General features: G+C 37.6%; 1 protein-coding gene across 4 annotated transcripts; it reads right to left on the bottom strand.

Moving 5' to 3' along the window:
• Positions 1-3,333: 3,333 nt before the first annotated feature.
• ankrd13a (ankyrin repeat domain 13A) lies at positions 3,334-16,918 on the bottom strand. Of its 4 annotated transcripts, none has more exons than XM_081364645.1 (16): positions 16,170-16,865; positions 15,096-15,231; positions 14,620-14,744; positions 12,774-12,819; positions 12,525-12,668; positions 12,127-12,316; positions 10,667-10,733; positions 10,395-10,476; positions 9,676-9,737; positions 8,682-8,812; positions 7,664-7,821; positions 7,147-7,287; positions 6,502-6,689; positions 6,355-6,416; positions 5,035-5,234; positions 3,334-4,952 (listed from the first exon to the last, which is right to left on the bottom strand). In XM_081364645.1, the coding sequence occupies exons 1-15, from the start codon at positions 16,275-16,277 to the stop codon at positions 5,039-5,041; spliced, it is 1,836 nt and encodes a 611-aa protein (XP_081220771.1). In that variant the 5' UTR covers positions 16,278-16,865; the 3' UTR covers positions 3,334-4,952; positions 5,035-5,038. The 4 variants fall into 4 exon arrangements, with proteins under 4 accessions (XP_081220771.1, XP_081220773.1, XP_081220770.1 ...); XM_081364647.1 differs by having other exon boundaries at positions 6,502-6,677; XM_081364644.1 differs by having other exon boundaries at positions 3,334-5,234; positions 16,170-16,918.
• Positions 16,919-16,927: the final 9 nt, after the last annotated feature.

Here is a 16,927-nt window from a genome sequence, read left to right as displayed (position 1 = left end):
TAAAATGACTTTGTGTGCATATTGTAAAACCATTACATTATCTGCAACAACAGCATTCAATCAAGGCTTAAGAACAAGGCATGTCCTGCCTCGACATGCAACTTTATTGCTATTGCTATTTTATTTTATAAAAAATAAAAAAGGGTAATTGTGACTAGGGTAATTATCTCACAATTCAGACTTTTTTTCATGCAATTGCGAGTTTACATCTCGCAATTCTGACTATTTTAGAACTGTGTGATATAAACTCGAAGCTGCGAAATATAATGTCAGAAATGGAAAATAAAAGTTAAAAAATAAATAAAACTCAGACTTTTCTCAGAATTGCAAGTTTAGGCTATATCTTGCAATTCTGACTTTATTTCTCGTAATTGCAAGTTTATAACTGTGAGATAAAAAGTTGCAATTATCTCTTAAATTGTTTTATTCTATAATGATTTGGTCAGATCCCACAAGCAAAAAGGGCCATATTACCAACATTTAAAACAAATCAGCTGTAAAAAACAAACAAACATGTAGTTTATAATAAAAAAATGGTAATAAAAGCAACAAACACAATAGGAAAGTTCATCTTTCAGATTAGATACAGAATGTGACAGATATAATGATGTGCAAACAAGGTTTACTGACACTTTTTTCTGAATTTTAATACCAGCGACATTCTGAATGATTCAGATTTCTCTTGGCACAGCTACTAGAAGACAGACAGGTTGCTCACGTCACATCTACGTCGTCAAGCTCAGTTTGAGTCTGCGCAGTACGGTCAGCCATCAGGAAGTGAGTGCTTCTAATTGTCTTCACTTTTCTCCGTTGAATCCAATGGGGTCGCTGTGTCCATTTCTTTTACTGTCTATGGAAGCAGCCTCTATGTAAGACACTAGCACGCATTTCAGACGTGAATCATGGCAGAGTCAACGAAGAAAGCACGGTCGGAAGAGTTCAGAGACGGCTCTGCACGACTCTCGGGGTCGCTGTTTGAGAAAAACGGAAACTGCATAGTGTGCCTTTAAAATGGTCAACATTAATTCAATTGGTTAAAAATCTCCTTACATTTTTCTATGTGAAGTAAAGTGTATTTCTCTCTACGACAGGCAGAGGGCAGCACTGGAGCAGCAGTTAAAGTTTCACAGGGGTGTTTTTGTGGCGGCAGAAGGGCTGGAGCAGACGCAGGATATTTCCCGTCCCTGGCTTTTCTCCTATTTCACCCTGTTAAAGCTGCTTGGCTTGGCTGAGGAGGACACACTCAAAGATGTGCTGTGATTCCTTCTTTTGGGTTCATGCAGTAACCCTCACCACACCAGCGCTTACAGCTGTATTTCTGTTATGTGCAGTTTTCTCTAATAGATGAACAATCTGCCACAAGTGGAAATCTGCTGGATTGCTCTCATCATTTCAGATGTCATATGACTTGCTGCTCAAACTGGATTTTTCTTAATTTCTGTCTGAAAATTTAGTCCTAACCCTATGCATACCCCTAAACCTAAACCTGCCCATAATTATCCCTAAAATCAGAGGGAACTGATGACGTTAGGTGAATAACATAGCACCTAACCCTGGTTATAAGCTTACACTTCACATAAAATAAACTTGGTTGATGGGAATGTTGTTCCAGGATCAACAAAGATGTTGATCCAGGAACATGTTGCACCTGGTGAAATCAGTAATAGAAGGAAGTAGTAGTAGAAGTTGAGAGAGCCACTGGCATTGAGTGAGCAGCGCCCTCTACTGTTTGTCTTTTTTAACAAGATGAGAGATTTGTTCAGGTGTATTCTCATATTTTATATGTATTCAATTTGGCAATTGACACTATAGTAGAATAAAAGTATATTGGTGTGAAAGATCACAGCACAGAGATTGAGTTACACAACAGCTAGTGGATTAAAAAGACAAGCAGGTAATTTAATTATGATTAGCAGCAGTGTGAAAAATCAAAAGACCCAAAATATCTGTTAGTGAAAGACAATGGGCAAACATCAAAATCCAGATTAGTCTTCATGAGGTAATAAACATAGTAAAAATAGAAAGCTTTATAAAGAATAATAATAATAAAAAAATTAACTTAACATCATGATTGAGTGGCAGATGATGATGACAATTTTCTTCATGCAGCACCACATATACAAACACATACCGTACTTACATACATACATGTTCTATTTGCTTTAAAAGCTTTCAGTGCTTAGAGCCAGATGTGGAATACACATTTTTTTCTATAAAAAATATAGAATAAAATCAGCCTTTTTATCAGATTATGTGAAGGAATCGTTAGTTGCAGCCCTAGATATTATGAATTATTATATTATTTAACTAGCCAACAATGATATTAGTGGATGCAGACAATAAATATGTATTGATCTGCAAGTTAGCAAACATAACACAGTAAACAAAGCATATACTTGCACGCTTTAAAATAAATCAAAATTATTCGTTCATTTTCTTTTGTTATAGGAGAAAAGTCAAATGGCAGTAAAGATTGACGATCACTACATAAATCTTAGCGTAACCTACAATGTGTCTTTGTTTTCTTCTTTTCAGCTGCTCAATGTTTCTAGAAAGAAACTTTAAGTTTCTTTTCACCCTTGGTGTCTGCAATTACAAAATCAAGACACAGGTTAAAAACAGAATTGAATTATCAGTGTAAAAAACCAGTAGGCCTATGTTAGTTTCTTCATTCACTTCGACCTATACCTGCACTGGATGGCCAATTTCACATGTATTTATCTCCTCTACCCTCGTGTATGAGGCTAATAAAGGAGAATGCATAAGATCTCAAATGCTCTTTTTAGAATAATGTTACTGTAATTGTCACAGTTCTAAACGGTTGACTGTGGGAAGGAAAACAGAACCAGAAATACAATTGACACACTTTCCTTTAAGAATATTCGTGATGGATATATTTTTCAAAAAAAGCATTCAAGACTAAAAAAGACATTTTGTTACACATCAGAACAGTGCCATCTGTTGGTTTGTTTAATAAAATTAATGAGGACAGGAGATGGATAGATTTTCCTGAAATACAAATTAAATAAATTGGTCATTTGAAATGATCGTATTAAAAAACAGAGCAGCATGAATCTCAAGACAAACGTGTCAATAACTAAAAATAACCATTTCATTAATATATGTTGCCATCAAAACTATACGTTCAAAGATTCAGACATTTTTCACTAATAACCAAAGTAAAAATTACTTTGTAAAAAATTAGTAAGTAAAAAACACTTGGTTTTTATGAAAATGTATTAAAATGGATCTGATCAACTTAATAGCTTTTATGCCTTTATTATTTGATTTTCCACGTCCATGCAGCTGTCATAGTTAATGAAGCGCCATAAAGTCAATAAAGTGCTTTTATTAAAGTAAAAACAAATTTTGTGTGTGTGTGTGTGTGTGTGTCAAACATACATCACAGTTTACAAATGCCTTCAGGATTTCTTCAACATGCTCAAACAGGATACTTTAAACTTGCATTTTGCTGCAATGACAATTAACCGAGAATCAAACCAACACTAACCCTGATCCGGTAAAGACCATTAAACATTTTGGCAATTAGTTAGTTAAGACGTATACCCAAATACCAAACGTTAAATTAGGTTTTAAATAAAGAACGAAAATAAATTCTGTCGAGGAATAACGATGTGTGGATAATCGTAGCCAGAACATTTGATTTATTCTAGGCTGTTGTTAATTCAGAATAAGAATATAATCAGGAAACTAAAATCAATGTCTTGTTATTACAACATCCCTATTAGAAATGAAAGATTGTGGCCTCAGATCCTTGTTTGCTACAGGAAGAATAAAGCAATATAAATGTAAAAAAATGATGAGGTGACAAATATAGTTAAAATCAGTTCAAGCACACTGGCTCATACAAAAAGTAGTGAGAGAGATACTGCAAGCTGTAAGTCAATGTCTTTCGAGCCTCACAAGGCTTTAAAAACACTTACAGGAAGGAGTCAAAAAAAAAAAAATTGCAACAAAATAAATAGCACTGTCAGCTACAAGAGGAAGGAACAGCATGAGATTCCCTAAAGATTCCCAAACAGAGCAGGGCAGGTTCTTCCACATTTATCAATTATCACATTTCTCAGAACCTCAGTCAGCAAACAATGCTGTCCAACCGCACACATTTCCACGTCACCTCCCGAAACAAAAACAGCTGGTTTTCTCGTCACACATTCCCCTAGTCCTTTAGTGTAGCATGAGGTTTGGTTGGTGCCAGAAAAAGTGACCCAGGACTGCCGCATTCATGCTTTGCATTACAACATACTTTTGGCGATCCAAGCGGTTTTATTGTATCGTTTTACAAATTAGGCAGACTAAAAGCTTGAGGCGTATTGGCTTACGTCGGACAGCCCCTTTCGGGAATATTCCGGTCTGTATGAGTGCCTCTTACTCCAGCGAGGCACAGTGGTGTGGATTTATTGCCGTTACAGTACAGATGCTTCAGTCAGAAGTGGTCTAATGACAAAAGCACACGGGGGGTTAAGAATGGTACTGTCCTACTGCTTTGTGTAAAACATTCATTTCTTTCACTTTCCTTGGCTGTGTATAAAATGGTTTTAAAGGAACCAATGACTGGTGATCAGTTTAACCCTGAGATATAGTATTAATATAAACCTAAAGCTAATGTTAATGCAAAAAAACCTTCCTTTCAATCAAAACAAACAAAAAATGTATCTAGTCATTACTGTCAAGATGTACAAACTCACATAGGTTCATGTTCGGACTGTCAAGGACATCACAACCTTTCTACCACATAATATTAAAAAAGCAGCACTGATTTCTTATAAAATACATGCGTGATCACCTCTTTAAACGAGGGAAAGAAAGCGGAAAGCATGAAAAAAAGTTGCTTATTTTTTGGATAAGGAAGCAGAGCCTTACAGATGTCGGCTCCAAACTGAATAACTAAGTGTAGTCGTATGTCAGTGGCAACAGAGAGCTGCGTGAATCTGAAGAAAGGTATAAATAAAAAGGTTTTAATAGTTATGGCAATAACAGGAACTCCCTTTGTCTTCCCTTCCCTCATCTTACTCTGTCACTTTTCCATTAAGGAGAGTTGTAAAATCCTCTCTAATTCCTCTTCTTCTTCTTTCCTTCTCCTTTCTTCCTCCTCCTGCGCCCGGGCCGAAAGCTCCATGGCCAATCGCAGGTCAGTGTCGGGGCTGGAGGTGGAGACAGAGCTGGAGGTTGTGGTGTCACTGAGGTCTACTAAAACTCCCTCAGACTCAGACCTGTGGTTATGTAACAGAGCATAACAACACAATTTAAGAAAATGTACACAGAAAAACCACCCTACCTATACTTTTCTTCTGCTAACTAGACTACTGATCAAAAGGCTGGGGTCAAAGAGATTCTTTACAGATAAACAGCTATATTATTACAATTTAAAATAACTGTTTTCTACTTTTAAAATGCAATTTATTCCTGTGATGGCAATTCATTCAATCATTAATGATCACAGTCACATGATCATTTAGAAATCATTCTAATATGATGATTTGGTGCTCAAGAAACATTTTTGTGGAAAGTGTGACATATTTCAGGATGTCAGAATTTTTTTTTTTTAGATAGAAAATATTTGTAACATCATAAAAGTATTGATTTATGTATTTCTTAAAAAAAAACCCACCAACCTCAAAACTCTTGATCAGGGGTGCGTTTCCCGTACAACGACGTGACTTGCTGCTTGACTACCATAGTACAAAGCATCATTGAAGAAATCAACTAGGTAGTCAACTCACGACTGTTTCCTGAAACCGTATTGTCGCAAATTAGTCGTTCAATGCGGGTGTTGGAGTTGAACTACTTTTAATGAATCTGTTTGATATCGAATTAATGCTAGATGTTTTGCTATAAATTACGGACATGACATCTGAGGACTATTTATATTGCTTTATTTCCAGATTCAATCATAGGCTCGTTCTTAAGTCCTAGTGCACATCCGCACATGCGCACTCTTCAAAAACGGTGTTTTAAATCTCTTGACAAACTAAAAGAAAGCTAAATTACATTTGTATGTATTCTAAATAAAATAATAATAGATTGTACTGAATGTTAGCTTGTTTATTTTGCTCAAGATAAGGATTTATTGAGTCCACATGTCATGCAAACAAGAAACTATGCTTCTAACCTCAGGTCGAGAGCTGTCGTTCCAACCACACAACTTTGCAATGCTGTTTGCGAATGTTCATTGGAACTATGGTTTCGTGAAACACAGACTCGTTGAACTATGCCGATAACGACAGAACTTGCGACCATAGTTGGCTAACGATGCTTTTGGGAAATGCACCCCAGTATGTGTAACTGTATTTGCCCCAGAACAAAAGACTGGACATATAATGTAGAAATTACCCATCACTCAACCGGTTCATCATGGATTGTGTCGCCTGTCCATCAGAATCACTCAAAGTTTCCTACAAAAAAGACCCACCAGACTGCATATTAGAGACAGACAACATCAAGAATTGCACAAAATACAGTCACAGGAAGCTTTCTGACCTGTGAATTAAGTGCACTGGACTCAAGCAGGCTCTGGTGAATGGCGTACTGGAGCAGCTCTTCATCATGGTGCACTGGGGTGTAATGGCGTGTGTTGGTGTGGCGGTAGCCTCCTCGGTGGTGATAGTGTGAAGGTGCCATGAACACAGACGGACACACCTCAAATTGAGCAGGTTCTGCAAGAGCAACTAAACAACATTTAGTGAAAAATACAACATGTTAGAACATTTCCCTGCTGGATCAATCCAGGTAACTCATTCTTAATATGAGGTGAAATGCTTGAGATGGTTTGTGATTGGTACAGTTTAAGGGATAGTTCACCCAAAAAATTAATTCCATCATCATTTACTCCCCCTCAAGTTCTTCCAAACCTGAATGAATTTCGTTCTTTTGTTGAACACAAAAGATGATAAGAATGTCAGTGACCAAACAGTTGATTGACTTCCATAGTCATTTTTTCATAGTCAATGGGGCCCATCAACTGTTAGGTTAAACATATTCTTCAAAATATCTCCTTTTGTGTTCAGCAGAAGAAAGAAATTCATATAGGTTTGGACCAACTTGAGGGTGAGTAAATGATGACAGAATGTTTGGTTGAAAAAAGTTATTCAAACAGACGAGGAATAAATCAATCTATTTCCAAACCTGAAGCCTGGTTGTCACACTTCTCTTCTGTAGGTGTGGGTGTAGAAGCTGATTGGTTGGTGTCCAGAGGCTCATCTGTACTGCACTTGTTGACGTTTCCAAATGTGATGCGGGCATTCAACACATGGAACAGTGGGATTTCTGTAGGAACACAACAGAAATAGAACCCATGATCTAGTTATATTGAAGCCATTCACACAAGCAATATACAAAATTGATATCTGTATTCTCTGTCTGACTACCAAAATTTAGGCAGAAATGTTTTACAAAGTTTTCTTTAAAGACAACACCTAGGTTCAGGCTTGAAACGTTAAAGCAGTCTTGAAAAACAGTTAGATTAGTTAATACTAAACCATCTTCCATACATAATTTGCAAACGTTTAGTTTTAATGCAGGTTAGATAAGTTAATATTCAAGCTGAAGCATAACATTACAAATGCAAATTTTATGCTGGACAGGGTTTAATTTCAGAACTGGGGAGTAGGGCTTTGTTCCTCTTTTTCATTCTTCCACTCACCGATCTTCACAGGAAAGCCAGGGGGAAACCTGAGGTTGATGAAGTCCTTGAGTCGGGCAAAGTGAGTGCTGGTGCGAGCCATCAGGTCAATGATGGGAGTGACCTGCTCCACCAGAGACAGAGGATGCTCCTCGCTCATCCACAGGGTGCCTTTAAACCTGAGAAGGGGTCACAAAAACTCAAACCATTGCTTCAATTCTTCAACACACACACACACACGAACTCAAAAGATTGAGGTCAGCAAAATTGTAATTTCACAACGTAACTTTTTCATCAAATAAATGCAGCCTTGTTGAGCATTAGAGACTTTTTCTAAAATAAATTATACAGCAGAGTGTGCATATATAATTTATTTATTTTGTGTGTCAGCATACGTGCTAAATAAATAAATATGCTTAAGAGTCAATAATTGGATCATAAATGCAGTGATTACCATGTTTCTAGCATGTTATATGTTTGGTAACAGTTCTTCTAACCCTGATTGATGGAGTGTGCTGGACTCTTGCATTGTCATTACAAGATCTTGACCAAAAATAGATGCACCTGGATCGTTTTTTCAGTGATTATTATGATTCTAGCATGTTTTCTTCTAACCCTAATTGATGGTGTGTGTGTAGCTTTTCATTACTTAAAGAGGTACATCGAATTTTGGTCAAGATCTTGTATTGATAATGCAAGAGTCCAGCACTCTGTAAAGACTCCTCCAGAATATCCCAAAGACTTTCAATGAAATTAAGGTCTGGATTGGTGCCAATTCATGTGTGAAAATGTCTTGTTAAAGAAATGAAAAGCTACACACTCCATCAATTAGGGTCAGAAGAACTGTTGCCAAACATAAAATATGGTAGAATCATAATAATCACTGAAATAACGATCCAATCATTTGCCTATTTAAATCCAAACAGCAACCTTATATTTGGCTGGGCAGTGAATATGTATGTATATACATTTACATACACACACATTTTATTTATTTGAAATTTTTTTTTGTGTGAGGTGAGTGAATGTCCTGTCTTACTTCTGTGTTCTGATGGTGAGCTCAAAGGGTCGACCAATATCTCTACCCTGCAGGTCGAAGTTGGGGTTAAAGTACTCCTCTGGAGTAATAGCTGTGGGGTTTGTGGCAGTGGCAAACTCCATAGTCATGTCCTGTAATCATACAAAGAAACATAAAATACAGAATACTTCCAGCTTTGTAAAATACAGTGGTTGCAAAAAACACTGGGAGACACTTAAAGTCATCATGAAATCAAAACTGACAATTCTTATTTCTTAATGAAATATTGCAGTATTTATTATCAATGTTTTCAAATGCACATCCTGTGTCCCCATCATCTTTAATCAAAATAACTCCTCTCTTGCAGCAATATCTCTTCTCTGATGACGTGTTTAATGTCGCAAGGGTGGGATAACCTGTCACTCACATGAGATCTTAGCAATAGCAAACCACAACCATCCAATCAATTTCTGATTGACAAAATCAAGTCTCGCTCTACATTTCGTCGTAACCATGTTGTTTACTTGGACATACATCAAAATAGGGAAGAAAAGACTATCGGAACTTCTGTTTCATTACAACTTTAAGCCACATGGAAGTATGAATGTCACTGAATTAGATAAAGTATCAAATCAAGATATATGTTTTAAAAGAAAGATGGCACAAGCACACATTAAGCATAACAATCCACAAAAGGAAGTTTGTTAGGTTTCAAATTAAAAATCAATAGATACAATTCAAAATATACACAAAGTATTTGGAACATGTTCATAGTTAATGTGATGAACTAGAAAAGAAAGGATTCATAGACCTACTAAAAATCACCTTTAGACCTGTTGGTTAAAACTAATTTCTAAAATGTCTTAGAATGATTAAGTTATTTCTGAGAAAATGCCGCTTGGTTTGATATTCCGCATCCAATTTAATGACAGACATACATTTTTAAGTGTGGCTGAAGAGTCCAAACAGTTAAGAGGAAAATAAATTCAGTGTCTGTTTCGTGTGCTCGTCTTACCCCTTGAGCACCGATCTGTTGTTCTACGGTGCCGAGTAAAGATTCCAGAACATTCCTTTCACCTGTGGAGATCAAAAGCATCAGAAATAGATATTAACCAGTTAACATAACAGAGAACTGCAGGGAACAGCCTATTGACTCTTTACCACCGACAGGGTGCTGGAGCCCAATGTGGAACAATTCCATGTGCTTTCATTGGAGGAAAAGCAATTACGGGATTCAAACTGATCCCTACAACCTGAAACTGATAATGTCAGAGGCCAGGGGACTACATCACATTAGACTGTTCCTCAAATCTGTTTACAGCGGAAACACAAATGCGGTGATAGTCGCATGTTCAAATGACAGACATTTTGTTAATATGTTTGTCACTCCGCACAGCTGCTCCACTTAATTTTCTCTGTCCATCTATTCAATATGTGTAAATCGATTGTTAAAACTTCAGCCCATTCCATCAAAAGCAGCTTGTGATTGCATAAACACGCTGAATCAAAATACTTATGTTACACTGGTTAAACAAAGACTGTGGTGTGCTAGATTGTTTGTGTGCTGGTTATGTACTGTAATAACATCAATTAAGTCACAGTTCATCCCTCAAGTAAGTGGAAACATAGGTCTGTTTTGAGAGAGATTAGCAGTTTCCCGGTCGAGCATCAACACCATTTTGGTGGAAAAGGGGTATGATATAAATAGTGTAAATCTTAAAGTGGGTTAATTACTTTTTATCCTGGCCTTCTCCTCGTCTGTGAGGTGCTCCGTCCTGGTGCGAATCACAACGTTCACATTGTTCACTGAAAAAACCTGCCAAAAGCAGCATCATCACCCACAGGACAAAGACTGCCTTATTCTTAAACTCACTACTCTAAAAAGAGAGTCTGATGTTTCTGAAGATTAACACTTTGGAGTATCTGTAATTCTAAAAGAGCAAATTTTCTCCTTCCAATGATTCTTAATGGTATTATAGTTCAAAAACAGCTGGTTGATGGCTCACCTTGGCTTCAAATCCATTTACTACTTCTGTTCTGTCTGACCTCCAACCCCAGATACCGGATTTAGACCTGAGCAGAGAATTAATGTTTTAATAGCATCTTTGATTTAAACTTCAGCAACAAAAATGGTGTTAAGAGTTCAATTTCAATTAAAGGGGTGGTTCGGGATTTTTGACATCGGACCTCATTTTTAAGTCAGCCTGGTTGTTATTCATCAGTGGAGACATTTTTTAAAAAAAAATTATCCAGTCCTTATATTTGGATAGTTAGCCGATGCTAGGCTAGCGCGAGTCAAGGGTAGATGTTAGCCAGCCATTAAAAAACGTTTTACCCACTCCACAGTGCACCAAACGCAAATCAATTATAACACTAGACTATCGATGCAAATGTCCGTTGAGAGAATAATGTTAGAAATCAAACTTACCTTTCATCACATTGCATTAGTTATAATTTGTTCCCTGTAATCATAAGCCTTGTCTACAGCAGCAGCGGAGTGATATTGATTACCTAGGCAACCGAGTGAGCCGGTACACACATGTACTGCACACACTGTAGTGCGCTTCTTTTCTGTGTTTACTTTTTGCCGCATTACTAACTGGAGCAAAGTAAATTTCCGCAGCTGCTGAGAAACTAGTTCCTTTTGGATCATTGAGATGAAAGGTAAGTTTGATTTCTAACATTATTCTCTCAACGGACATTTGCATCGATAGTCTAGTGTTATAATTGATTTGCGTTTGGTGCACTGTGGAGTGGGTAAAACGTTTTTTAATGGCTGGCTAACATCTACCCTTGACTCGCGCTAGCCTAGCATCGGCTAACTATCCAAATATAAGGACTGGATAATTTTTTTAAAAAAGTCTCCACTGATGAATAACAACCAGGCTGACTTAAAAATGAGGTCCGATGTCAAAAATCCCGAACCACCCCTTTAAGTCAGTTTTAAGTCAATGTTCAAAAACATTCAATCCATTTATTTTCATATCCACTATTGTTCAAAAGTTTGGGGTCGGTAAGATTTTTATTGAGTGATTTTTTTTCCAGCAAAGATGCATTAAATTGATAAATAATGACAGTTAAGACACTAACAATGTTACAAAAAAATTATATTTCAAATATAAGCTGTTCTTCTGAACATCTGATTCATCAAATAATCTTGAAAAAACATGAACCAGGGGTTCCACAAAAATATTAAGCAGCACAACTGTTTTCAACATTGATAATAATAAGAAATGTTTCCTGAGCTCTAAATCAGCATATTAGATTGATTTCTGAAGGATCATGTGACACAAGACTTGAGTATTCAGCTTTGCCGTCACAGGAAAGTTTTTTACTGTATTTCAAATAAATGCAGCCTTGGTGAGCAGAAGAGACTTCTTTCAAAAACATTAAAAAGTCTAACTAACCCTAATCTTTTGAACAGTAGTATATTTATTAAAAGTAAATAGTATATACATGGCCATACCTCTCAAATGCAATGTCCCTTGTGTCCAGATATGTGTTAACAATAGGTGTTGTCAGCCTCTTGGCAACTTCCTGTTCAGCGGGCTGCATGGAGTCCAGAGTGACATCCTCGATCTCGCGGGAGAGATCAAAGCGCTCGGTGTCCACCACCTCGTCCTCGTGATTAACTTCCATCAGCTCAGTGCAGTTGTCTGTGAGAACACACGTTACTGATCAATCACAAATAAACATCAGGCATATTATTCATCCTCATGCAAAGTGCACTGGTGAACATACAAATGTGAACTTCGTGTAGGCTTCAGAAGATTTCACAGCACATTTGCTAGAGCCCCACCACCAAATGAATGTGTAAACTACAGATGGGTGAACTAGACTAGACAGTCAGAGAGAATAACTAACTCTCTTCTCTGAAGATATAGCTTCTTCTTCCTCTGATCCAGGTCATGTTGTCAAAGCCCAGCAGGGTGGTGTCCACTCTCAGACAGGCCCCACTCTTCCAGATTCTGCACACGTCGCTGGGACACACGCGGGATACCAGAGGAACTGGAGTGAGAAACAAGCACAAGATGAGGATCATTCAACGTCCTAGAAAAAAAGTCATAAGGATTCATGAGAGGAGAAAAAAGAAAAAAAGAAAACAGCACTTACTCCAGCTAGTAAACTCCCACTTCATCTCCATGTAGAAATCTGGAGACTGGGTTAAAAAGAGGTTCATTACACTTCAGGCCCTTTCACATGACTTTCATCAGGGCTTTTTTAAATGTACTAAATTTAGGACTAAATTTAGGTAGGGCGGATTCCGGGTCTTAGCTCTAGTTTATGATAGACATTTTGTAAGATTTATATTCTAATTGCTGAACACATGCATAACACTCTTGGCAGAGGCGTTATTCAGCCTTAGGGTGGAGTTCTAATGTTGATTGACAAGCTTTAAGTACACGACACACGTATAGAATGCTATCTTAGTATTGACTTAACGTATTGTTTAATTTCCTCGGAATGTTGTTTTAGAATATAACAAGTGTAAGTGAGGTGAGGAAAGCAAAGTCATGTCTATTCTCAGAACGAACCTTAAACAAACACAGCAGAACTATATAAATGCTATTTATATGAGCATGTTTAAACTAAAGGATTTATACTTTCATTAATCTGACATGCTACTCCACATAGGACGAACAGAAAAGCCAACTAGTTACTGACCTGATGCAGACTAATATACATATAGCTAAAGCTGATTGATATCGTCTTAGTCTGGAGCGAGGTTACGTAAGGGGCCCTCCGATGGCTCTCTATTAGAGCGCGCCACAGTTCCATTTTTCAGCACAGATTTACATTGGAAAATTGTGGGGCGCTGTAGAGCTGGGCAGAGGTCAGGCATCTAAGTATCATAATACATTACTGCTGAAGCTATACGTTCACATTTAATACATCCTGTTTACTTTATGACTAAAAATAGTCTAGAAAATCCCCAAAACATTTGTTGCAGATAATGCAGAATGCTAAACAATTTATTATTGAGTCAGTTTCTATGTCCTTACAGACGAGCCGCGGCTGGCTTCAACAAGCGTCACGTGCCACTTTGACTGCCATATAAAAAGTGTTGCAAATAGCACCACAGAAGGGGAATTTTATGAGGTTGTTCGGTAGCATGAAAGCATATGCAGTGCACAGTGAAAAGTGAAAGCAAAAGTTTGAGAAACAATAGCACAATATTTGATAAATATTAAAATAGGAAATGCCTGTGCCAAATGAAAAAAGAGAAAGAGAAAGGGTTTTGTAATGGCCATGTAGCTAAATCAATGGCAAAAGAATAATATCATTTACAGACTACCATTCAAAAACTTAGGGTCAGAGTCAGGAAGATTTGTTTTAGGAAATTGCATTAAATTGATAAAACTTGACCGCTTATATTAAAGGGATGGTTCGGAGTAAAATCAACTTAGGGTCCTTTGCACCATGACCTCGAGCCAAACACCCCCCCAGAAGCCTTTTTTCCCTTGGTCGAACATTATTAAAGTTAGAGCTTATTTAGAGATATCAACCGGATGGCTTAGTGCAGGCGCTAATGGATCCTATGATGTATCTCGTAAATTACCCCACTAATAATGTCCAGAATGGTACCAAACTTCTACAGTAGTACAAATAGGTTCTGTACTCATAAAAACAAGGCATTGGAAAGTTTGTAAGTACATCAGGAGTTTATTTTAATAACACTTGACTTACGGCTCATGCTACTGCTAACCCGGACGTCACTTCCGTTATTTGGGAAAAGCACATATAAGTCCTGGCAGAAAGCGATGCATTAGGATGTAGCGTAATGACGCCCAGTTCCAGGAATGCACTGATATTTAGTTGGTAGTACCAGTTTTCAACAATTATTAGTTAACACTAAGTTGTCAACACTTCGGAAAAAATAATAATTCGTTGTTACACTACATCCTTATGCATCGCTTAATTCACAAAAATAATAAACAGGATCAAATGACAGACGCACCTCTCGGATCTTGCACAGCAGCTCTGGAACGCCACCTAGCGCAGTGGAGGCTTTGACATAATCTCGCCGCTGGAGAACCAGCTGCACCATCTCAGGATCTCCTGTGCTAACTGCTTCCTGCAGCACTGTACAGACAACAAGATATATGACCTATTTATGCTTACCCAAGGACACAGACTTGTAATGGAAAGGTAAACATACTAGTCTAGCACTACTATACAGTGCACTATAAATCACATATGACAAAAATGACTAATGACCAGAAAGGAGGTGATTATTAGAGTATATATAATGCTCGCTGCATCTCGGAAAAGCTGACACAGAGGTACTAAACACTTTCACTGGCTGGAAAAACCACTGATGACACAAGCCGAGGAAGTGGTGGTGGTAATAGTTCTAATGGCATTCTTGTGAGAGCCAATGCGGTTTACTTTGAAGACTGCTATGTCTTCAAACGGCTGTGGCTTCATTCTCACCTGTCCAATGTTTGGCGTTTTCTTTGGAAACATCCGCGCCGTGTCTGAGCAGCACTCTCACGGACTCCAAGTGCCCAAGTGAGACGGCCAGGTGCAGAGGGGTCCGGCCCCGGGGATCCACCTCTTCAATGTAACTCTGAAAGGAGTGTAAACACAGACGGTTCATATCTTATGGAGGAAACTGAAAAGGGGCAAAAATCATAAGCATTGCTGCATGGCTTGTGGGTGGGGAGAACGCAACTGTAATTAACCGGAATATTAAACCCTCTTCCTGTGAAACGATGTCATGATGTCGGATTTATCTATCACCTGCAGCATGGGGTTTTCAATCTTTCAGATGCCACATACAGTGGGGAAAATAATTATTTGATCCCCTGCTGATTTTGTGCGTTTGCCCACTTACAAAGAAATGAAGGGTCTATAATTTTTATGGTAGGTTTATTTTAACGGATAGAGACAAAATCAGCACAAAATCAGCAGGGGATCAAATAATTATTTTCCCCACTGTACCCACAAATATGATCATCCTCATGTGAGGAATCACCTATCCTTAAATTTAAAAGGCATCTATGTATTTAAATGTATAAAGCCCCATTTATACTGTGGAAAATTAATGTTATAAATATGTGTAAAATTTTATTCAGTTTCGTTTACGTTTTTTCCCTACCAACTGCAGTACTGTTAGAGTTATTATTTATTATTAAATGTTTAATCTTATTTTTACATTGAATTTCTCTAAAGTTTTCCACGGAACTCAATTTAAAAAGCACAACTATAGCATGGTGCAGTAAAATGAATCTCTACTGTTATTAAGATGAGCTCACCAGCTCTCCAGTGCAATGCAAAACAGCAGGGCTGTGGCTAACAAGTGGATTGCAAGCTGATGAAGCATTTTGCAGTAAGATCCAATAATGCACCAAGTCCAATTTCATTAGATTATTAAATACATGACAAGTATGTCATGACATCCACAGGAGGAAGAAATCTCTCAGCGGTCAAATCATTGATTCATTTTACCATTAGCTTCACAGAGTGTACAGACATCAGCAGCATTTACGGATATCTCACACATACCGTCTGTAGCTCTTTTTCCAGCTTCCTGTAATCATTCTCCCACACCAGGATATGCAGTGGAAACCTGAGGCTGAAATCCTCGACGCTGGCAGCGGTGGCGGATAACATTCTGGCTCGAGCAAACTCTCCGTGTCTCAGCCTCCGAAATCAAGAGCCAGCCTTCGAGCTAGCTAACTGTCATGAACCATCAAATCTCTTCATGCGTTTAATCCATTTATGATAAATATACAGAGACTCTGACTATTAAACAGATGAAGACGCCTAAGCAAAGGAGACGCCGAAAACGCAACCAACTTTTTTCAAAATAAACTTTTGAAAAACAAGGAAGTGGCAGGTTGAAACTATTTGGGTAGGGGTGTATCCAGTCATTTGAAAAACTGTTCCCCCAAACCTTTTTGCATTTAGTTGTATTTATAAATAATGTTCTCAACATAAAATGGTCGATAACGGCCTAATTAGCTACATATGCTCTATCACAAAATCGTAAAGGATAAATTATTATTTTTTCTAAATAAAATTGACAAGCCCAACGCCAGACTAAACCAATCCATATGAAGGAGGGGTGGTCGTGTTATAAAATATGGCTAAATTCTGTCAGCGAGTGAATTTTGCGTGATCTTAGTTCGATTAAATAAGGTAAATAAAAAATGTTTTTAAAAGAAACATCAGTAAATATTCGTAATAATTAATCTCACTGGTGTTGTATGAAATTCGTTCGCCTGTGAGGGTAAGCGCGACACCGCCTCTGTGTTTTAAAT

This window comes from Scardinius erythrophthalmus (genome assembly GCF_964197995.2).
Source record: "Scardinius erythrophthalmus genome assembly, chromosome: 5".
NCBI lineage: Eukaryota > Metazoa > Chordata > Actinopteri > Cypriniformes > Leuciscidae > Scardinius > Scardinius erythrophthalmus.
This window is presented reverse-complemented; position numbering and strand designations above follow the sequence as displayed.